The following is a 23,030-nucleotide window of genomic DNA, read 5'->3' on the forward strand; positions in this document are numbered from 1 at the left end:
AAGGTAAAAAAGAGGATTTTCTCCTGCAGTGCTGGATCTGTGTGAGGTCCCTATCACTGACTGATGTGGGGGGGCTGCTGTTGATATCTACCAGGCTAGTAGTGCTTTGTGGTTATTAATGCTAGTGAACAGAAGAATGTGTTGAGTTGGCTAGCTTTGTGAGGAGGAGGAGGAGGGGAAGCTTGGTGGAAGCTCTGCCCCTCTCTGTGAGGGAGTGTGTGAGATTTCAGGACCCAGCTATCATTAGGAATAGCTCCAATTCTTCTAGCCAGGGAGTTTAATCACAGGGATAACATCAGACCACCCAGGCAAGGGCTAGACCGAGCTGTCTCCATCTCTACTATGCAGCCAGCCAGTGCCCAAGATCCAGCAGCCAGAATTCCTACAAACGTGCTGACAGATCCCTAGGAGGATGGGGCACTTTTCTCATTCAACGTATTTCATTCGGACAGAAAGTGGAAATTAGCAGAAAGCAGATGAGTTTTCTAACTCACTATCTCAAGATAGTGAGAAGGGAGCAAGGAAGAATGGGGATGAGCAGTTTGCAGTGCCCCAGAGTGACCTTGTGGGAGTAGTATGCCACAGGAATCCCAAAATAAAGGGCTTCAGCTTGACATAAGATATAGCAATAATTCGAACCTGCACTGTTCCTCCTCAGTTACCCATCTGTCTCAACTGCACAGCTTGACATCTTTGCCTGCATTGCTCTCGGTAAAGGAAAAGTGCCACAAAACTGTCAGTGTACCAAAACACACTGTGCAGGTCCCAKTGGTCATCAGCTTCTTTGGTTCTACACCTGAGCAGCTGCATGGTGGCTGCATAGAGACCACAAAACACAAAGTGCAGCAATATTTGTAGACGTTTGATGGAGGTGAGTGATGTGTGTGTGTTTTTTCCCCTTCAGTATTAGTCTCTGTTTTAACTCAACCTGCTTTATCTGCGTCTTAATCTGATTTGTTTCCCTTATGTAGTGGTTTGTTCGGCTTTGCCCTTCCATTGATAGAGAGGAAGAGAACTGTAGAGGAAGGAGGCATCTCTTTCTGTAACCAGAAAGGAGAGCAGAAGTGAGGAGATGAAGTCTGCAGGGTTTTCTTTTTCTTTTCTTTTTTTTCCCCCCTCTTTGCAGGGCTGCAGGGCCCCCTCTCCTCCTTGCCCCCAGGCTCTTCATATTGGGGTTGGATTTACTTCTAATACTGCTGATTTGAAGCATCAGCAATAGCATGACTGGTCTCAGCAGAGGCTGTAGGAGGAGAAAATGTCAATGTGGTTTCTGCAGTGCAGGAATAGAGCCACTCCTGCAGCTCTGAGGCTCTGAAGAGAAAGGAGTAGAGGCTTTCGTTGTGGTGCAGCAACCTCTGCGAATCTGCAAAGAGTCACTAAATGGGCTAGGCTGAGCAGCTAGCTCATGGGAAAGACTACACCCTGATCATCAAACATTTGGCAGGACTGTGCCTTATCAAAATCACTCCCCCTGGGAAGTTTTGAGGTACAGTGCTGAAATGAAAGCCTGACTTTTTCAGGAGAAGGAAAAGGGAGCAGCAGCACTAACTTGGGGCTTTTTTCATTGTTAAATGGATGCATACGCTGGAGACACTACAAAGGAATTTGCAAGTTTGTCAGGTTTCCCAGGAATGTCTCTGGCAGGTCTTTGTCTGGAACGTTTTCTGGAGACGGGAACACTTGTGCTCTGTATGCATATGTATATCCTGTAAGCTGGTAAGCTCAGTGAGGAAAGAAGGAATGTCACAGGCCTTTGGCCAGATCAGCCTTGGTACACACACAGATTTCACACTTCCCTGCCTGTAGCCCCAGTTCTTCCCTTCTTCTGGCTGATTATTTCTGCAAACTCAAGTCTGTGCATAAAATGAAACTGTTTCAGTATAAGATGTGGTCAGCTTGCTAGGGCACAAGGTGGCCCTGGAAAAATGTTTGTATTGTGTGGTTTCTCCAAAGAGCCTTTAATAGATGTATTTTGTGCCACTGTTCAGACCGTAAGGACTGTGGATTTACTTAGAGATTGGTGGTTTGGGGTTTCGTTTGCCCTTCAGGAAAGAGGCAAGTTAAGATCCCATGATGTTTCTCATAATGGGATGGCCTGCTGGATTCCAGCATCTCAATACAAGGCAGACTGACTGGCTCCAGTTGTACTGGAAGACCGTGGAGACACTGTTAGATCAAGTCATTCAGGCCGGGGCTAAATCACAGATGTACGTAGGAGCTCTGTGGTGAAGCCAAGAAAATACAGCACAAAGACTGGGAAGTGCACAGATTAAAAAAGAATATTTATATTGTTGTAGCATCTAGACATAGTTATCTGTGAATGCTGAAAGAGAAACATAATTAAAGAATATAGCAAAATACAAGTCATTAGCTGCTCCCCTTTGTTCCTGGGGATATAAATATTTCACTAATCTCAGAAGCCTCAGGGGTGTATTTGTCTGAGGAAGGTTTGGCAGGTGGAAGTACAGTTTGCACACAAGCCAGATCTTGGAATAAGTGGAAGAAATTTTGGTTGAGGAGCTGTTGGATAAAGATAGTGTTACTGGGTGAACTGTAAGTATTAAAATGGAAAATTAGGGATTAACTGAAGGGTCTTGAAGGAGTAAACCTGGAAGCACACAGAAAAAGTAAATCTAAAGAAGAGAAGGTCTCACAAATGATGAGATGTTTGAACGTTCTTCTTTTTGGTGGAATGTTTCCTTCTTTGATGTTTCCTTGTGATGTAGTGTCATTTTATCCTGTCTGAGACACTAGAAATTAAATATTCTGGTCTGGTCATGAAGATGAGAAGCAATGGCTTTTTGTATACCTTACAGTTATCTTTGCCCAAATCTCTCTTTAAAGGAAAGGCTTCTTGATGAACTGTTGATGTTCATATGTACCTTAGAATCTTGGTGGTAGGATACCTTATGCCAAAGATTTTGTGGCATTAGTTCTCCTATTGTTTAAAACTATAAACTTTTCATTGTAAGTTATTGAAATTTTTTTTGGAAGAAAAGGGTTTTTGGCCAATAAAGTAGGTCTATGATGACTGCATTCTTTTCACCCATCTCTTAGTCCTGCTTGATTTCTGAAATACGTCTGGACCCTTGGATCCCTCTTCCTCCTCACCAATCAAAATGATCCAAATGGAAATCTGAGGCATGTGAACTGGAGAGGATGCAAGTGTGGCTCCAAGTATGAGAAAGGGTCTTTAGATTCTAGATCTCTGGCCCCCTACACATAGCCTATAGGCAACAGGACATGACTGGCTTCTGGCAGAAAAATATTAAAATTACCATATAAGTGTAAAGTAGGTATTTTTGTAGTGCATTGCTTGTTCAGTGTTGTAACATGTGGACTAGTGAAACTTGGGATCTGTTGTTAATGAAAATTTAAGTTATTTTCCCACACTATGCCAAGAGGGGCGGTGAGACAACTTCAAGTGATGTGCCCCTATTTTCCCTGGTTGACTCCTGCAAACTAGCAAGAGAAACAGACCAGTTTGGGGGAACCTTTTCCTGAATCCTTGAAGGCTGATCTGCACTACTGTTTTTTTTTTTTTTTTTTAATGTACACTGCCTTGAAAAAAGCAAAATGCCTGATGTTTTAGCCACTAGAAAAGATCAAAATGCAAAATAAAAGATGTTATTCTAGAAAAAGAGTTCAGTTCATGAATATGACAGGTGGGAATCAGTGTTGAAAGGATAGCATAATGTAGATCTGGAACGTGAAAGATATTAATCACCTGTTCTGAGTCTTGTTTGTGATTTCTTAAAGGTACTGTATAATGGTTCTTTGTTCATAGAATGCTATTATTCTGAAACAGCCTTTGTCCTGGAATTTTCTTTCTTCCTATTTATGTTTGGAGATTTCATATTTCCTGTTAAGTTATGAGGCAGATTTAAGGGAATAAAAACAACCAAACAAAAAGAAACTCTCAAAAATGCCTCAGTCTTTGTACCTTGCACTTTTGTGGACCATTCTGTGTTGCCTTAAATTTATTTGGGAATAAATTCCTCTGAATAAAGCAAGAACGTAGAGACTTAATTCTTCTAAGCTCATGTATCTCTACGGTCAAGAAGACAAGTGGATTGTAGACGTCAGCTTACTTTATAATGCTTAAAACCCCCAAAGCCAGTAGAGTGGGCGTTGTGCAGTAAGTTGTCCTCAGCGTAGTAATATGTGTATGTGCTGTTAAGTTTTATAAGACAGGGCTATTTTTATCAAGTATGGCTGTTGAATGTCCTTCCCCCCCCCCCGCCTTGCAGTTAGTTTACAAAATAAAAATATAACAAGCAGGCTGTTCTGTGAGAGTGTTTGGGGATTTACAGTCTTACTGTGTTCTTTACTCGACATGCAAATCACTTTTAGCTTAAGTGATATTTTTCCTGTCCCCAACAGTTTCAAAACTATGACAACTTCGTGAATCACTCTATCGTGAGAGAGATCAGCTGCGTGTACAGTCCTGACGGCTGCTTTCCCTTAGCTTTTACACAGGCTCCCCAGAGCACATGAGGACTTGAGGAAAGAGGTCTGAGAATAGGGACGCTCGCGTGTGCAGCACGCGCAGGTTTCCCACCGCTGCCAATGCCAGAAAAATAATTGTGAGATCTTCCATGAAGAAAGGCTGATGAAAACCACAGGGATCTTACCAGGCAGAAGGGTTCGAACCCATGTAAATTTGRTTCAGTGTGAAAACAAACTTTTAGTTCTGCAGTAATCACCACCTTCCTTTTTGGGCCCCACTGGCCTATCTTTTTTGTTCTCTTTATTTGTTTTCTCTTATTCCCATTTCTGAAGCTGGGAGTTACCCTTTATAGAGCTTTTGGTATCTGCTGTGGACTAGGTGCTATTCATTATCTTCTTTCAAGCCAAAGTAACCGTTGATTTATTGCTGAACGTTCGCCTCTGAGTGAAGCGGTGAATGGAGTTTCATCAGGCGCGCAGGAGGCCTAGTGACTGGGCAGCGAAGCGRCTCTGCGGAGCGCAGATGCGTCGGGGGTGCCCCGGAGTCCTCCGCGGCAGCGTCCCGGCGAGCTGGTGGCAGCAGCTGAGCCGCCTCGGAGCACGGCACAGCAACAAGCGGTAACGCCCGGCCGGGTGGGCTGGCTGCTGCTCAACCCTGCGCTCTTGCTGGTGCTCTCTCCCCTCTTTGACTCCACTGCCTGTATTTAATCCTGCTGTAATTTAAACACCTGTCTATRTGGAATGTGTGAAATATCCCTACTACCCAGGCTGAGCTATTTGCTCACCTGCTTCTCTTAGAAAGACAGCTTTCAAATAAACAGTGTTACAGTATTAGAGCGGAAAATGTACTGCGGTAATAGACTGGGGGTGAGGTGGTAATCCAGGGGACTAAATGCTCCTTGGTATCAGCATGAAGAGGAGAGTGAATCGGATCAAGACTCCTTTTTGCACGTGACTGCTTTAGCAAAATTGTGATTACTGTTGCTGATAAGCTAAGAATTATATACATCCCACTGCATTTACCGTATTGGCCTCTGTGCTTGTTTTGCTTTCTTTCAGGCTATAAATTCTTTGTAGCCGGAAACACTGTCATTGTCAGGTATTTGTATAGTGCCTACCACAGTTAGATCCAAACTTAAGGTTTTCTGTTACTCTAATAGATATACTTTAAAATAATGTAATCTACAGAAGACAGTAGCATTTTAGGGTGAGGCGGAGGCATCAAAATGATACTTAATGTTTGTTCCATTTAAGGTGGGTAGCACTCTCTGTTGCTAAGGTGGCACTGTAAGACCTTTCTTTAAATTGCTGATAATGTTCAGAAACTTCATCCATTTTGATATTTTCTGTGCTTAACGTGCAGTTTTCAGAACGCTGCAGCCAAAACAGCTGTTGGAGCCGTTACAAGGCTGACTAAAACATATTCTGTGCACGTTAAATGTCTAGAGAACTTTTGAAGCTCCAGGTCTCTCATACTATGGAGTAGCAAATTGAAATTTAAAATTTTATTCAAATTTGACTGCACAGTAATACTTGAAAAGCTCTGGGTAAAATATATCTTGTAGCACCTGTTAGTGCTTCTCAGCTTCCTGAAAGTTGCCTCCACGTGGAGGGTACAAAGCTGAATTTCCCTGTACTGGCACCGCTAGAGTACTGAGTACGTGCTGTCCTGTGTTCTCAGGGACCTGGTCGGTGCTGTCTTGGGAGCCTGGTTAGCTTGAATTGAATTCTGCCAAGCTGTGAAGAACCGCTGGGGCAAAAATTGGGACATGGATGTAATTTGGGAGGGGCACATTAGAGCTAAAGGACAGAAATAGAGGGAATAGTCTAGTGGTCAGTGTGGCTTGATGAGTAGCCCAGATTCTGGGACTGGGTGAACAAAGAGGCTGGCAAAAGGAGCAGGAGGGAGGACCACCAAACTGGAACCACTTGGATTGGGTATGTGAGCGACCGGAAGAGGAACTGAAGAAAAAAAGTAACCTACTCCCATGGAAGCAGGGGAGGGCTGAGATAGTGCAGGTCAGGGGCTTGAGGCAGTGAGGAAGTCAGTGCTGGAAATTTGTAGGAATGAAACTGGAACATGCAAAATAAGGGGAAAGAGATCTGAAAAGTGGATCTAGGACTGACTAGATGAGAACAACAGCAAACAGACAAGGAGCAGGAATGGGAAAGGATAGCGCTGGGAAGGGGTGATTCGGAAGGGGTTACTTCTGCGAAAGTGGGAAGAGAAACAGTGTGTAATCACTATAGGTTAATCCTGAAATTTGAAGTCAAGATTTCTGAACTTCACCTAGTGCTTAGATGCCTTCTAATTCTAACCCACAGAAGAGGTGACAACTTACTGCACTGTTGGTTATACTAGCACATTTTTCTGCATCTTGAGATTTCCGTTCTCTAGACTGTTAGACTGATATTAGGTACTCTATCCAGTGTACTTTTTACTCTTTTCTTAGCTTTTATTTTCTTTTTCCTTTCTCACTGTAGTTAACAAACCTGAACTTGGCAAGTGGAGCTATAAGCAAGGGAAGCGCAGCCTCCCCCCCGAGCTACCGGTCARCGCTCAACAGAAGAGGGCCGCTGTGGGCTGTTCAGTCGGACACTCACATAGCTGACAGAAGGTCTGTGTCTTCAGCAGTCAGGTAAGTTAAAATTGCTGCTACAGCTTTTTGAGGGTGAAGAAAGCAATTCATTGCGCTCAGGAGCTCATTCATAATCTGCACTTAGCTTCTTGATCAGAAGATAGCGTCCAAGTGCCCGGTACCAGTTCTTCCCAGAACTACCCTAGAAACTAGTCCTGTGTAATAGAGCTATGTTCCCAGAGCTGGCAGGATCTGGATGCAGTAAGGAAATGGATGGACATGTTGAATGAAAGGGAGATGTCTGTTTCACTTTTCTGATCACTTCTTATCCCTGTATCTGCAGGTTTGAGTTCTTTCTGGTGCCAAGACATATAGAGAGTGCAAACCTATACCTGATATTGCAAAAATCTCTGCTGAGGCCCAGTTTTCGTGTTTTTTCTTTGAATATTAAGTTTATATTGTTCAAATATATAGCAACACTGTGTAGAGTTTTCTAAAAGTTTCTCTTTTGAATGGTTTCCTTATGCTCTTTATTAATTTCGAAAGCAACTAGGACATAGGAATGTATATTTGTGAGTGATATACTTGTGGGACTCTGAGTAGCGGACTGTGATTATGCAGTAGAACTGTTCTTCCTGGGACTGAAATAGAAGCAGTATTTGCCCGAAGGATTATGGATCCTGGAAGCTAGGAACTAGGTGAGACTGCTGCAAGAAACTAGACTGAACACTAGCCTGAAACTGCTCAATATCCGAATACTTCCTATGTTGCTTCAGTAAAAAAATACTTCTTCCTTTGCCTGAGCCTTCATTTTTGCCTTTGAAAATGGAAACAATGAAGCAGAGTTTCTCCAATACAGGAGTTTGGGCTAGACAGGACTGTATAAAAGAAAATACTGATTCTTGTCATTGATGTCTGAATGGAAGAAGGTGAGAGAGGTAGACACACAGTGCAGAAGGCATGTGATCTGGGTGGTCATCCTTTCCCAAAGGGGTCCTTCAATAGGAGGATTGGAGATGGATTTGGAAAGCTCAAGTAAAATTGTTCTTATTTCATCAGTCACTGTTTTTCCTATTGCCTGAAGAAGAGGAATGTGAGAAATGAATTCCTGGCCTGTTTCTGTTCCAGCACAATGTTTGCCTCTGGGATTTTGAGTTATTGAGAGAGGTGGTGATTCTGCTCTTGGAGCCCAGCCAGGGGAGCTATTACTTAATCCAAATAAAGAACCTATCCAACAGGTGTAAGCTGCCTTCCCCTCCTACGCAGCCTGAGCGAGCAGCAGAGTGCAGGCTGTCCTGGAGCTGCTGTTGCTTTCTCAACTCTGCCTGCACCCCTGGGTGGATTCACAGACTTAGCAGGAAAGAGGCTATTCACATTCAAAATTTTCTATTCCTGATCTCTACAGAAGGCACTGTAGTTACGTTGCTTTGAATGTTTCTGTTCTGTGTTACCTGTAGATCTGCAACCCACCCTTTAATACCTGGAGCTCCACTCTGAACCACTTCCAGGGCTGTGTTTCATCTAGCATTGTATACATAATTAATGACTGTAGAAATTCTTATTTTGTGTAGGAATCCAAAAGTACATCAGAAGCATCTAGGCACAGCTAGTGTAGGTTTCAGTCTTCAAACCTTTCATGAAACGTGTGGTCTTTCAGCACTGAAAATATGTACTCTGCAGATTAGAGGGCCAAAAGCTTGCAGTGGTTGGCAGTGTTTGAGTTGCTCTGTTGTTAGTCTCCGAGTAAGAGACAGCAAGAGTTGTCTTCGGACATTGTCTCTGTCTTCATGGCTGCTTATATCAGATAGCCAGAATACTGAGAGTTAATTCCCTTTTTTCATTTGGAATGATTGAGAGAGTGCTTGATAACTTGGGCTGTGAAGCATTCTCATGGATTTCTCTGAAGAAAGACTTGAAACTTTCCTTTTGGAATTATCTCTTTAAGTATATCAAAGTTGTAATATGTGGAGATAGCTGTCTGTCTTGTATTGAAAATGCCCTCTTTGCTGCTTGGTTTATTACATTGGAGGTCTGCAGTTCATAGAGGGTCATCTAATGGGTGTCAACCCTCTTCAGCCTGTGCTCAGTGCTGAATGACTTTGAAGAAAAACTTCCTGTTTTGTTCCATTGAGGTTCTGGTCCAGCAGTTGTAGAAATCAGCAAGAATGGGAATGTTTTGTCAATGAGTCTCTTATCTGGCTTTCACTTTTTTTTTTTTTTTTTTTTAACTCTTTGGATCCAGTTCAAATATCTGCCTCTGACACTCAGTCCTTACAGCTTTTGTGTGTCTCTGTAGTAAATTTAAGCCATTTTAGTGCTGCTGAGGTTTGTCTGAAAAGATCTCATTTTGATGCTTCTGAGCTTTAGGATTCAGGTTATTCTTACTGACAAATCTTATACCTCTTAAATTCCCACTCTTCCAGTACTGATTTATGTAAATCTTTCTGAACAAAAATTAATTCTCCCTTCTTTTGTTGGATTTCTTTGGCTGTATGAGGAGAGGTGCCAAATCAATAGTCTGTTGGCTGAAGGGCAAAGGAGATCTTGAGTTTGTAATTGAGAGACAGAGAACAGTTCTGGGTATGTTAAAACGATATTTTATAAGTCTGTGGTGCTGTCACTGTTGAGATGTTGTTGTTGTCATTTATTTTAGAAACTTTCTATAATCTTTGTTCTTGTTCCCACCCATGTGGTCGTTTGGGCTTTCACTGTGCTCCGAACGAGAAGCCTGCAGGGCTGTACAGGAGGCAAAATGTTCCAATTGTACATAGGCTCGCTTTTGACTACAGCAGCACAGTTGCTATATTTGCTCCAGCCCTTCCTTCATTGGCTTTCTTAACTCATTGCTACTACACCAAATCTGCTCCGTCCTGCTTTAACTCCAGTCCTGCCTCAGGGCCTTATTTCCGTTCTCTCTCAGCTTATCGCTCTAACTGTCAGGCATGATGTCAACCTTTCACACTCTGCTTTGAAGGTATTAAACATGGTTTCATGATTTCTAACAAAGTATTTAGGACTCCTAGATATAACTTGTTGATTCAGAACCTAAACTAACTTCTGAGTGCTGGTTGACAAATAGTTGCATAATCAGTGATGGGGAGGATGGTAGACTTTCCAGGAAGCTTCTGGCTCTGGGGTCTGCAGCTGCTGTGTCATTTGTTGTTTGAAAAGGAAAGCAGAACTCTCAGGGCTCTGCAGGTCGCTTATCTCCAAGGTTTGGACCAAAGCTATGAAAAAGAAGTCTTTCTAATCAATACAGATTTCTGTGTTTACAGAGGGCACCTTGGATTCAACAACAGCTGTCCTTGCTCAGGTTCATCTTTTGGAACTCATATAGGCAGCGTGTTGGCAAAAATTCAACACGGAAATCATCAATGTTTTTCGAGACCTCTGTTTTATTAGCTTCTTGTTTTATTCGTGACATCTTTCTCTGACATAAAGATCAACACAGCTCTTCCAGAGTACTTGGCATAGTTTTTCCTTAGCTGTTCTGACAGATTTATTTAAGCTGGTGGGGGAGGCAGGCAGGCATGCAAGCTTCCCTATCATCAGTCAGAAGGTAGAATGACAGTCCAAGTTACACCGGTCAACTTGGGAGGGCTACTGCAGTCAGAAACAAGGGATTCTCCTTTTCTCACTAATTGACATGCACGAAATATTTCTTAGCTCAGAATTTGAGCCAAGGTGCTCAGGTTCGTCAAGAAATGATGTTGTGTTGGCAGTCTATCTAATCTTGGTTGAGTTGTATAAAAACAGAGTTTTACAGTTTTCTGATCTCGGGGTTTCTAAGTTTAATTTGATCCAATGCCACTCTTGGTGGTGGTAACAGCAGCAGCTGCTCCTAGGTTCTTGGGCTTGTATGCACCTAGGTACCATATGCCTAGGTTTCTAAACAGGTTCTCATTACTGTATTTTGATTTTTCTTTTTCTTTCCTGAAAAACTTGAGTGAGGTGGGAAAGTAGCAGATTCTACTGAAGTATTTGTTATCTCAGGTTTTCAGAAACCACAAAGTGTATGCCTCGAGTCTGGAAATGTGTGTGCGTGGTAAGCCTGTTGCTTTCTGAAGTTTTCAGACTTCGTGCCCTTTCACTGCATAGTTACAGCATTTACACAGTGGGTGCTTCTGGGGTGCATTACATGTGTTTACTGCTCACATACAAGTCAATCGAACAATATGTGTGCAGTAAATCCAGTGCTTCCCCAAACATTAGCTTCCTGTGCCTGTTCTAATAGCAAATACAAGTTTATTTGTATCCTAAAAATTGTAGACAGAGTAATGGTTACACTACGCTCACATGCACACCCCACCTCTCAAACTAAGCCCACAGTATTACACCCCTGACAGTCTCGTGCTGCTTTAGCAGTCTCCCATACCAGGAGCCCCTTGTTGATCACTGGCCTTCCTTACCCTCTTCTAAGCCCCCTCTTCCTAGTGCCTACCACTGCTTCATGCCTCCCTTGTGTCTGCAAACTAGGATTTACCAGGCTGACTCCTGCACACCTTATACCTTCTCTCCATCCGCAAGCTGGGATCCCTGTTTCATTCTCTTTCACACTTGACCTTACATTGTTCCTGCTTTCTGAGCAGGGCTGGTTTCTGTGGATCCCTTGCCACAGCTGAAGATGGAAGCTGCTGCTTTATTCAGCAATCGAAGATTCTGGCCAAATACTTGCTATAGAGAGGACTTTACTTTCCCTTACTCCGAAAAACAGATTTTGGAGCTGCTGTTGCTACATACTAGTTTGAAATATTTCATTTACTGCTGGGAGTACATGTACTGCAGTTTGCGAACCTCTACTCTAATCACTGCTTATGTCCTTTGAGCCTGTGCAGTGTGGAAGACTGAGCGACTTGGGGTGTTTGTTCTCTGCTGGTATAAGTGGTTTCTCCACTATTTCCACTGAAACTTTGAGTCTTGCAAAAAGTTTTCCCAAACAGCTATCACAGGCTAATTTTGGCCCCCCAGCCTTGATTCTTTGTGTCAAATGAGCAGCTTGTTACTTATGACATAAAGAAAGGTGAAACTGGCCCCAGTGTCTTCCCCCCTCCTTTATCTTTTTTTCCCCCCAAATTTTGGGGGTGTGGAATTTAAAATAGGATACCAACAAAGTGCTTAGACCAAAACTAGACAAGCTCTGAAGAGTTATGAGAAGAATAATGCTATAATAGCCAAGAGCTGCTACGTGCAGGGTGATTCTCACAATGATAAAAGAGGGAGCAGTTGATGGGACTGTCTTGCTTTTTGCATCTGAGGATGTTGAAATCAAGGTGGTCTTAGCATGGAGGTTGCAGTAGGGACTATGGGAAAGAGCTAATTACAGATTGGTTTGCAGCTACAAGTAAGGAGGAGAGGATTCCCAGTCATCTTGGCAGCTAAACACAAATTTTAAAAAGAATAAATATATTTCTTTGTGATGTGTACTGCCTTGCAGTTCTGCATCTTAAGGGTTAATAGTAACTACAATTTGGAAACACTTATTTGTTTCAAGCTCCTTGCAGTCCCTGATGATGTAGAGGCTGCCCCTGTGCTGTCCTGTGCCCTGCCTGCCGAGCGCCCAGAGCCTGTGTGTTTGCACAGCAGCTGGACACAGGCTGTCTTGGAGGCTGAGGAGGCCACGCTGCACTGGTGCCTTTGGAGGAAACGAAGGGTGAGAGCAGCAGGCCCAGAGGCCGCACAACAGGCCTTTGGTTTGATTTGAGCAAACTCTGCGTCGACCTTAACACCTCCCTGGCTAGGCAGCGCAGAAGTGCCAGAGGAGCCGCAGACCAGCAGCGCTGAGTCCAGCCCGAGTTAGCATAGCCACGCGTGCTCCTTCCTCCTCGCGCCGCTTGCCCGTTTCCCTTTTCCCCTTCCCTCTTAGAGGGCAGGTTGGATTTTCAGCTCAGTCTGTGTGCGCTATACTGTGTTTTCTGCAGGCTTCATAATTACCACACAGTCCCCTTTCTCCTTCCTGAGGTCTATTCTCCCTGGTCTCGGTGTGTTTCTCCTAATATCTCGCAGGAGCAGACTGTGCTATCCTCGCTTTGGTGTGAGAAAGAAGAGTCTTGATCCTGAGGCAGATCTTGCATCGGTCATTCTGGTGCTGCTGCCTTTGATTCTTCTCAGTTGTGAAACAGCGGGGAGAGACCCCAGCTCACTGTCCCCTTCCTAGTCTGCTGCCTGCAGTGACCCGTGCGGCGTTGGAAGACTTGTGAAGAAAAGTCCCTTTCAGCCAGAGTAGCTGTTTATGTTAGGACAGAGACATGAGATTAGAATTCCTGCCGCCTTGGATTTTGTTCCAGTTGTAGGCCTCTGTTATATTAGGACCTACATTAATTCAATTTCTTTATTTGTACTGGGGGCGTAATTCGGGGTGGGTACCGAGATTCTCCGTCACTGATCCCTTGCCAGCTTCTCCTCGGCAGCTCTGTCGCACTTGAATTCTGGTCTGTGGCCCGAGAGCAGCAGTGTTTCTGAGAGCCCTGAATTTTGGGGCTCGATCTATTACTTCAGTCCTGAGGAGATTTCAGGAGGGAGGGTAAGAAATGGAAGTGCTACCTGGGTAGCTGTGTGTGCTTGCAGCTCATCCTGTCTCTAGTTTGTGCATGTTGTTCCCCTCCTCGTGCATATTTGTGCGTGTAACAGCCTCCCCCCTTTCCCTGCCAACCTCGTACTTTTTTCTCTAACCTGTTTCCCAGGGTCAGTGATGACAATTGTTAACTGTGGAAGCAAAATTACTCCCTTAAACTTAAATATGTGACTTGTATGTGTGTCTGTGTGTGTGTGTGTGTATTATACACACACACACGCTTTTTTTTGGTTGCATTGAAGAAACTTGTGATGGCAGGTCCAATTACTCCGCATGCTGCTCGGAAATCGCCCCGAGGCTCGGCACCGTGGGTTGGCACAGCCCTGAAGGATCCCTGCTTCCCACAGCTAGGCCTTGGCTCGCTGCGCCTGGAGCCTCCGGGAGAGGAAAGGCGGAAAGCTCGTGACTTGCCCAGACAGTCTGAGGCCTGGCCCCGCAGCCCCGGCTCCCCAGACGCTGTTGAGTCGGACTTGGCTGGCAGCCGCTGCGCTGTTACTTTTCCGAGGTAATAAGTGAGATTAATCGCAGGACCCTTTCCAGAGGCGAAGGGGGTTTGGGCCGGGCGCGGGGAGAGCGGAGGAGCCAGTGCAGGGCTCTGAGCCGGAGGCGAGAGCTGGGGCCTCGCAGCAGGGCAGAGCGGGGCACGGGCCGACGTGCGCGAGCGCGGCTGAGCCGCTCGGGAGCTGCCGCCTGGGCCCCCCGGCTGGCCCTGCCGGGGCGAAGGGGCCGCAGCTGCTGCCTGCCTTGCGCTTGTCTGCTGGGCTCGGGCGGCTGGGGCTGTTGCGAGCAGCGCTGGAACGAGAGGGGGGCCGGTTTCCCCCTCGGCACCTGGCTCTGCCTGCGCRACTTCCCTTCGGGGAAGACGTGCCGCTCTTTCCCCGTGTTCCAGCACGCAGCCTGCAGTGGCAGGGACAGGGAGGCGACGGGGCTCGTGCGTGCCCCCAGGCCGATGCCGACAATGGGTTTGGGTTGCCTCATTTCAGCTGCTTCCACAAACTCACCTTCCCCTAATCTAAACGTAGGATTTGCCATCCTAGATTGCACTGCTGATCAGTTTAGTTCTCTTATCCTGTGCTTTGGAGTGACTGCTGCCAAGATCTTCCATGAAAGCGAAGAGAACTTGCAGAGAACTTTTTGATGGACAGCAGTGACATTCCCTGTCTGTAGGAGAAGCTTGCTTTCACCCTCCAGCTGTTAACATCTGACTTGTTCTCACCCTACTTTGTTCTTCATAACGTAGCTGTGGCTGCTGTCATTGCTCATATAAATATTTTTATTTTCTGGAAAGATTGTAGTCTTCATTTGCGAGCTGCAGCAGTGAGTTCCACAGGTAAATATGTATTGTGCTATAGTTTTCTGTTATTAATAGTTTGTTTTTCAAATTCACCAAAAATCTCTGCTCTATTATTATATGAAGTCAAATAGAAAAACTCAATTTATTGCTTTCTACACTATTTATTCYGTGTGGATCTATCATCTCCTTTCTTATTTGCCTCTCCTAAGCTAAAGAGTCCCATTCTTTTCAAGTTCTATACGGAAATCTTCCCAGTCTTATAAAAATTCTCTGGCTGTCTTTATAGAGATGACAAGAAATGAAAACAGTAGTCCAAGTAGGAGTAAGGCATTGATTTTATATATATGACACTATCATTCTTTATTTTTTAACTCACAACTTTCGTATCCTGATACCTTGCTGGTTTCTGGCCATGCTAAATACCAAGGTTTTCATTGATAAGCAGATATTTTCTATTGGTTATTACAGTTAATGTAAAAYTCAGCAAAATGTATGGGCAGTCCATGCCGATATAATTCCTCTTTCACTTCTTTCTCGCCAGTGAACTCTCTTTTCTGGCTTTCAGCTGCCAGCACTGGATTTTGCTGGCTGTGACTGAAGTCACATGCTGTTTTCTGTTCTAATAAGAATCTAATTCAATATAGAGCAAGTTGCAATCTTCTAGTGTCTTGCACTAGTTGACTCATAACCTCCCACCCAGCCATCTCTGATCTTTGATCTCTGGAATATCCTGTGTAGGTTCTGAATATTTCATATTGCAAAGTGACCAGCAGATCTCCTTTTTCTCTACATTTATTTAAACCTCCCAATCAGCATTAAAGTACTTGCTTTCTGCAGTGGTGTTTGGAGGGTTAATGTCTCCATAGCTCTCACTTCAGTAGCACTCCTGGGGGACATCAGCTCTGCAGTAGCGCTCCTGGGGGACGTCAGCTCTGCTACTCCCTGATCTCTAGCAATGAGGGGAGCCCAGCAGGCTAGTGCTCTGTGGGTTAGTATGCAGAGCAGCCTTTCTCTCTAGAGGAGCTCTGAAAGGGTTACACGGGAGCCTTGGCTGTTTCTTTGAGCTATTTGGAAAGGACGGGCCTCAGACAGCTTGGCAGGAACCTGGGGCCCTGTTTTTTCCAGCCCAGCCCTTCCTTCTGCACGGAGCTGTCAGGGAATCCCACGAATGTCTGGTTTCTCCCTTTTCCTTTTTATTTTTATTTTTTTAGCAATATTTTTATCCATCTCTGGCTCTTCCTTACACAGGGACCTCAAGTTTTGTCCATTGCTTAGCGTTGCAGGTAGTGCAATAGGAGTGAAAGCCATACTACCATGCCATAGTTGTTGGAATTAGTTCACTGTTGTGCAACTGAGAAGGGCACTGGGAAGCTTCCCAGAAGAGCGTCCTTTCTGGCTTTGAGCTTAGGGCAGGTCCATCTGGCCTAAGAACAGAGGGATTGAACGGGCCCATCTTTGAACTGTGCTATTCCTGTGGGCCACAGTGAAGCACTTCAGATCTCAGAGTTGCGTGTTCTGTATCCTCCCYACCGGACACACAACAGAAAGCTGCTTTTGTGAAAATGGAAAGCTCCTCCGTAAGCCAGGCTTGTGAGGGACAAGGCAGGTTAGCAACCTTTCCTTCATTTGCATCAGGCTCTCCAGGGCTGTCCTGAACCTGAACTCGTCGTAAATATTTTGGAGCTTTTCAAGTCTGCCCTGTGTCTTTTCCCTTCAGATGGAGTTGCCTGGAGGGAAGGAATAGATGTCTTAGTGTTAGAAAGGAAGTTTGGTTACTGGTGAAAACAAAGGTTGTGTACCGCTGTGTTGGAAATATTGGTGTTTTACAGTTGCGAAAGGGCAGTTGAGTGAGGATTAGCTTGCTATACAGGTAAGCCTGTCAGGTGTCAGGAGATGTTAGCAGCCTGAGGTCTGTGTGGAGAGGCCTTCTAGAAGGCAGCCCACATACGGGGGGGTGCCTGGACRGTTCTCTGCAGTCAGCAGCCAAAGGACCTGGAGTCAAGCTCAGGTGAGTGAAGGATTTTAGTGACCAAGTGTGCCAGAGCAGGAGGTAGCAAAAGGGATCTTGAGATCTGTTAGCCAAGGGGGYTTCCTTTTTCTTGCTAGGCTCTGGTTTTGGGCTACCTTCTCTTGTACAGTGACGTTTCCACCTCCAGTGCTCATTCACATTTTCCTTCCAGCCCAAGGTCATGGTTGGCTTGTGTTGCTCTGTTTGGTGTTTAATCCTGTGATATAAACAGGAATCCTCTCAAAAAAACATGTAGAAACTCCTTTCCTATCCTTGGCAGTGTTAGTCTGCCTTTTCTATGAGGATCCTGMTTTGTCACCTAATTTCCCCACTTTTCAGACTGGGGAGTTTGSAGCTGACACAGGAGTTTGAGAATTGTGTGTTGTTGGCTCCGTGACAGGCTGTTATTCTCCAGGGCTTCCCTGGGCTGCAGGTATCAATCAGCAGCTGTTTGAGAGGCACACAGGGCTCCAGCATTTAACAAAAAACTCMTTTGAAAAAAGGGGAGAGAAGAAAAGCATTAAAAAGTCAGGAAGTATTTCAGTTTCCCTTTGCATGCAGTGACAACTTTGCTTGGAGACCCTGTTTACTAGCTCATAGGTTTTTGAAACGTACCTATATTGTGTAATCTGAAGAAGATGGGGCAAAGAGTACTCCACTCCAGAAAGTAGCTTTTTTATTTTTTTTTTTTTTTTTGTAAGGGAGTAGTATGAATTATAATAATGAGTAACATTGGTAATTAGTAGTACTTTCTTAGTCTTTGTCCAACACTGGATACTGTCAGTCAGTGAGTTTGACCAAGCGCTCTGGGTAAGAGGATTTGGGTAACAGCACAAAAGCATTTCAGCAGCTCAGGAAAGCTGGTTAGAGGATTGGCCAGTGCTGATTACAAAGATCCTAAGTGAATTGTGAAAGGTAGGCTCTGTAACACCAGGATAAAGTAAGGGTTATATAGAATATTGGTGTATGCAAAGTCCTGTRTCAGGAGCAGATTTTTCTAGGGGTTCATACTCTAACAATAGTTGAAAGCTGGATATCCTTTAAAAAGAAGCTGGATGGTGTGTAAAAGGTACACAGTTTCCAGACACTGTCTGGTTGCGTTCACTGAACTTCTGTTAACACTTCTCATCCAGTCACTGTCCTCAGCAAAGCAGACGTGGAGAAGCCAAGGCAACCTGGCTGCTCCAGGTCTGCTGAAAACTGACCCTGAGACAGTAACCTTCAGTAGAAGGAATTTCGAAGTGAGAGAGCCTTACTAAAGACACAGTTTATGTTTCAGCTGCTGGTATCCATGGTGTTGCATGGCTTCTTTGCTTGAATTTCAGATTGTATCTGGCTCAGTAGGGGTCTTCTACTGCCCTTCCTGTCAAGGAATCATCTTAATCTTATATCCAAAGTGCTTGCTAGTGGAATTGAGATCAGGAATACGTTGAACAGAACGCTTTCTAACAAGTTACTTCCAACTTCTAACACCACAGTTTCAGATCTTTTCGGAAATAGTCCAGGGAAGTAGAAGTCACTATACTGTAAGCAATCTTCAGTGAAATTCTCACTTGAAATTGAGAATTAGTTATGAAAGTATTAGAAGTCAAAAACCCTAGAAAGATACTTATTCATCAGTGCCCAATGCCATAAAAAAACAACATGGCTACCTAACCTGACCTTCTGAATATTATTAGGAATGTTATTTCGTTCATACTGTTCCATGGCTGAAGATTTTGGCTTCTCCATAAATACCTTTTGACAGATGATAATTTGATTGGCAGTTAAAGGCTTTTCCAACAAGCAATCAATATAGCAAAAAGAACACAGTCTCATTCATTGTGAAAAAATTATCAGAAAAAATGATATATATATATATGGTAAACATGACCTCTTGAATTCTCAGAGACAGCACTAGAAGTGTTCTCTCTGTGGAGATTTTGCTGCTTCTAAGGTGAGGTACACTGATAAACGAATCTCTTTGTAATAAAGAACAGTGTATAGTATCTTTCAAGGTATTCTATAAGCAGGTCAGATTTTGATTCCTTATGATATGTAGGCTTCAATTTTCAAAATTTCTTACAAAAATCAAGAAAGTTAGAGCTTACGCATTATGAACAATTTCGATGAAAGGCTGCCCATTAAGATTCTTTGGAACATCTGGCTTTCATAAAGTTTGTTTTTGAATATTGAAAACTTACTAATTTTTCTTCAAAATGGAAAGCCATCAAGAAGGAACTGTGATTTAAAGTGGAATGAGTTGCATTAATACTCCCTAGGAACAATAACTTTTTTCCTCTGCTGTCTATTAATGTTCACAAATCGTTATTTTTCATAAATATACACTTAAATTTAAAAATTTTAATAAGTAAAATAATTTTGAAAGTCTAGTTTTAATAATTGTATTGTTTTGGTGTAGTTCAAGAAATTTCAGTCCAGTAGTCTTAGCAGTTTTGAGTCACTTTAAATATTTGTCCTTCTGTTCAGGATTCTGTTTTTGCATAACTACTGACTTTCAAAAACAATACCAAAATCAATCTGCTCACTTGCTTGTGAAATTCCATTTTTCTGCCACTGATGCTAACCTGAATGATTTAGATGTGAAAAGTATGCTCTACAAGCTGTGTAAAGAAAAATAAAGTTATGCAAAGATTTCTAGATTGTTAGGAAGCATGTTGGACAGAATATGATTCAAGTACTACAGAAGTTTCTTTACTGATACTTTTTGAACAGAACAAATTCTTTCTATACATATAATGACCTTTAGGGAATTGCAGAACCTGAATATGTGAGAATAGGTTTCCTTAGGCCTGTGTATTGAGGAGTATTTCTGTTGGAGAACTATATTGCTTTTTGTTGTTGTTGTTGTTTGCATGTCTCTGAAGTTATCTGAATTCCTGATGTCATGTAACTTCATAAACTGTGAATTTTTSCACTTGTAGCTACAAAATCAAAATTAATCGTTGTTTGCATTTTGTTCATCCAAATCTTAATCTGGTGTTAAGGAACCAGTTTTATGGTGTATATTGCTAGGTAGCAAAACTAGGTAACACCTTCCCTTATGAATTACTTTGTCTTTTTCTGATGTCCATTATTCATCTTTATGCAAGTGAGAGTTTGCTTTCTGTCTTCAACTCTGAGTAGTCTCTAGGGAGCCATAAGCATGATATATAACACCAACATTAGCCCCTTAGCAAATGTTACGGTGTTCAGGTCGAGCCATCTGGACCTGATGTGTTTGTACTCTTATTTGTCTTTTCATAGAAAATGAGCCTGCAGTAAAGCACTGGTTATGGCCTTTGTGAGAAAAGTCTACTGYGTTTAGCACATTTGCTTAAACATCATGAAAAGCATCAGTGCAAAGAAGTGGTGTATAACGGAGGAGAGATCTTGTTCAGTCACTCGACACCGTTGTTACTGTCCTCTTCTGCTGTGCCTTATCTGTGCTAGGCAGGATCTCTTGAAAGGATGCTGTTCACTAAACAGCTGGGATATTTTAATCTGCCCTTATAAGGGCTTAGCGTCTGCAGCTGCAACTTTGATGTACTCATGCTTAGCATTATATGCAATCACTTGATGAAATTCCTGAGGTACTGATTCCATGATTCCCATCTGTGTTTCTGAGTCTGGGAGCTTCTGACTAATTAGACAATTTTCCCTGTATGCTGTAGGAAATAATTCACTTTTGGCTGTAGAAAAAGGGATTGGGTTGGATTGGAATATGGGATTGCATAATTTTTTTCGTATTTAACCACAAATTCCTATGAAAGCTATTGTACTTCCTCTAAAGATACCTGCTCTTGGCATTTGGTTTCCACAGTCATTAGAAATATTCACTCAAATACAGTCCAGAAAAACAAGCAAATGGAATGCCTATCAGAAACCAGTCATTATGGAAGCAAGAAGTTGCATSCCCAAGAGAACAGCACAGTCTTTAGATCCCTGTCATTCTCAAACCCCGAGGGAAAAAAATAGGTATAATAGTATGGGCCTGGGTTGACCAACTGAGCTGACACAACTGTGTCACAGATCCTTCTGCCTGCATTAGAGGAGGAAACATCACAAATGTGTTTGCTTATTCAAAGGGAGCCAAACTAAAACCTTTTTTCTAAGTGCCAGTGCTTAACAGGCTCCACCTCCTGGCCTGCAGCTGTATGTTGAGGCAAAAATCTCGCATAAGAGACTTTGAGCTCTAGGTGATACAAGTACATGTTGTGCAACTTGAGCATCTTTTGCAGACCGGATCTGACAGAGGGGCATCTTTCAACGAATCCTAGACAAGCCTGGGAACTGTCTTTTAGAGTGTGCCAGCACTTTGTACTATATAAAGTACTTACCTGAAGATAAATTTTATGCACCTTCCTCCAATGACAAGACTTTGTCATCAGATTTAGCAGTTTCCTGAGGGATGGTATTGTTGACCCAGTTTACTGAGGTAAGCCTGGGCCTTTTCTGTAGTTTCAAAGAAGTAATGACAAATCCTGTATTGACTGTGTCTGATCAGCTGGCCTGCTTGGTCAGTGTGCACATTGCTGCTTGTTGAGGAAAGAGCGAGATAACTGAGTGACTAGGGGTTCTCCCACAATTTTCTGCTCTGCCTCCTGCTTTGGAAGTGGCTGTAGAATTGCCAAACATGCTGAAGTGGTTAAGTGTACCAGCTCCTAAAGAAGCTGAAGGGGAGGAGGGGTTTTTGCCTGATGGGTTTTCAAAGGGAGCAGAGACTTTGAAGTTTTGTTTTAGCAGCTGCCAGGTATGTTGCCTCAGCCCTATGCAGCACTTCTGCCCCCGGCCTTCATGTGTTGCATTCTTCTTTATGGATGCCAGGATGGAGAGAAGGAAATAAGAGGAAAGTAATTAAACCAAGAGTGTGGGCATTAGCAACATCCCTATTACATTGCACTTTTTGGGTCATAGTGCCTCATGCCACATGTCAGTGAAGCACCTTACACATGCTTTGGCCTATTAAAGCAATTAGCTTAGTTCATTCTGGTTTCCCTTGCCTTGCTAAGTACTGCTTGCCSTCCTCTCTTCTGCATTACAGCCCCTCCCAAAATAATTAAAATTTTAATCTTATGTGGCTGTAACAGCACRGACAGTAGGCAGAGATTTATGGCCGTGAAACCCCAGAACTCCTTGCTGGAACTAGAGGGGCCAGATCATGTTTCCCATAGGACACAGAGGCATGAGGCGTGGAGAAATGCAAGGCTCGTCCAAGGCCTCACATAAAGTCTCTGTGAAAGTGGGATCAGCAGCGATTCACTGCTGTAGCAGCTGGAGGTTGGCAGCTGGGTACTTCTTTACTCTCTTAACAATTCTTTGCCACAAAGGAGATGTGGTAATGCAGTTTACTTCCATTAATATTAGCTTCCATATGCTCCCTCCATGGCTTTTTTTATTGAAACGTTGGCTTATTGAAAATGCKATAGGTTGAGCTCTATTCTCTTCTGCAGATGAAAAGGTAGATGGGTGCCAGTAGGACACTGGAATTTGTGGAACATGAGGAGTGGAGTGGGGACTGTTCTCTGCATAGCTTAAAACAAAGGAGCAGCAAGAAAGCCAAAATTGTCATAAACTGGAGTACTCTTCTGGCAAGGGAGCACAATTCTGTGGTATTAAGACTTGGACGACAAAGTACCAGAAAATAGGGAGATTCTTACCAGGCAGTATTTGAAGAACTTGCTTTTTTCAGGTGAGGCTTTGTAAAAATAAAAATCTTTCCATTCTTTCCTTCAGTCCATTATAGTCCAATCCTGGTATGTCATCATCAGTTCCTGGTGCCGCTGGCAACAGAGGGAGACAGGTGCATGGAAAGTTTCAGGAAGGAGGTGGGTCCTTTATTCCAGTCTTGGCTATGGGTTTTTCTAAAACATTTTTTCTTTTAGTATTAAAAATTGAAAATATGCAACTCAAAATTGAGCCTACTATTCAGTTCTGAAGGTRTTTTTTGGGCCGAATCTTAACTAGTACTGAACTACATTTTTTTTTTTAATAATCCTGTGTTTTCATAGGGCAGATTTTTTTTCCCCTGAAAAGTAGCTTTCTGCAAATAGGATGTCTCTGAGGAATTCTTAGAAGAAACGCTACAGACTAGGAAAAGTTCTGTCAGATTTAGCTGGAAAAGAGCATTGCTTAGAGTTTGTGCTGCCT

The 23,030-nt window shown here is 43.4% G+C and overlaps 1 protein-coding gene across 6 annotated transcripts in view; it reads left to right on the forward strand.

Annotated features, from left to right (window-relative positions):
• Positions 1-23,030, forward strand: part of TTLL5 (tubulin tyrosine ligase like 5) — a 129,533-nt gene that overhangs the window by 67,088 nt on the left and 39,415 nt on the right. For 5 of the 6 annotated variants that reach the window (XM_085301773.1, XM_085301772.1, XM_085301774.1 and 2 more), the window contains one exon: positions 6,934-7,088. In XM_085301773.1, coding sequence (XP_085157899.1) covers positions 6,934-7,088 — 155 coding nt within the window. Of the gene's footprint in view, positions 1-6,933; positions 7,089-22,616; positions 22,638-23,030 lie in introns of those variants that run through there. The other variant, XM_085301776.1, reaches the window with a different exon arrangement.

This window comes from Rhea americana, unplaced genomic scaffold (assembly GCF_003343005.1).
Source record: "Rhea americana isolate MKP2758 unplaced genomic scaffold, rheAme1 scaffold_18, whole genome shotgun sequence".
NCBI classification, from domain to species: domain Eukaryota; kingdom Metazoa; phylum Chordata; class Aves; order Rheiformes; family Rheidae; genus Rhea; species Rhea americana.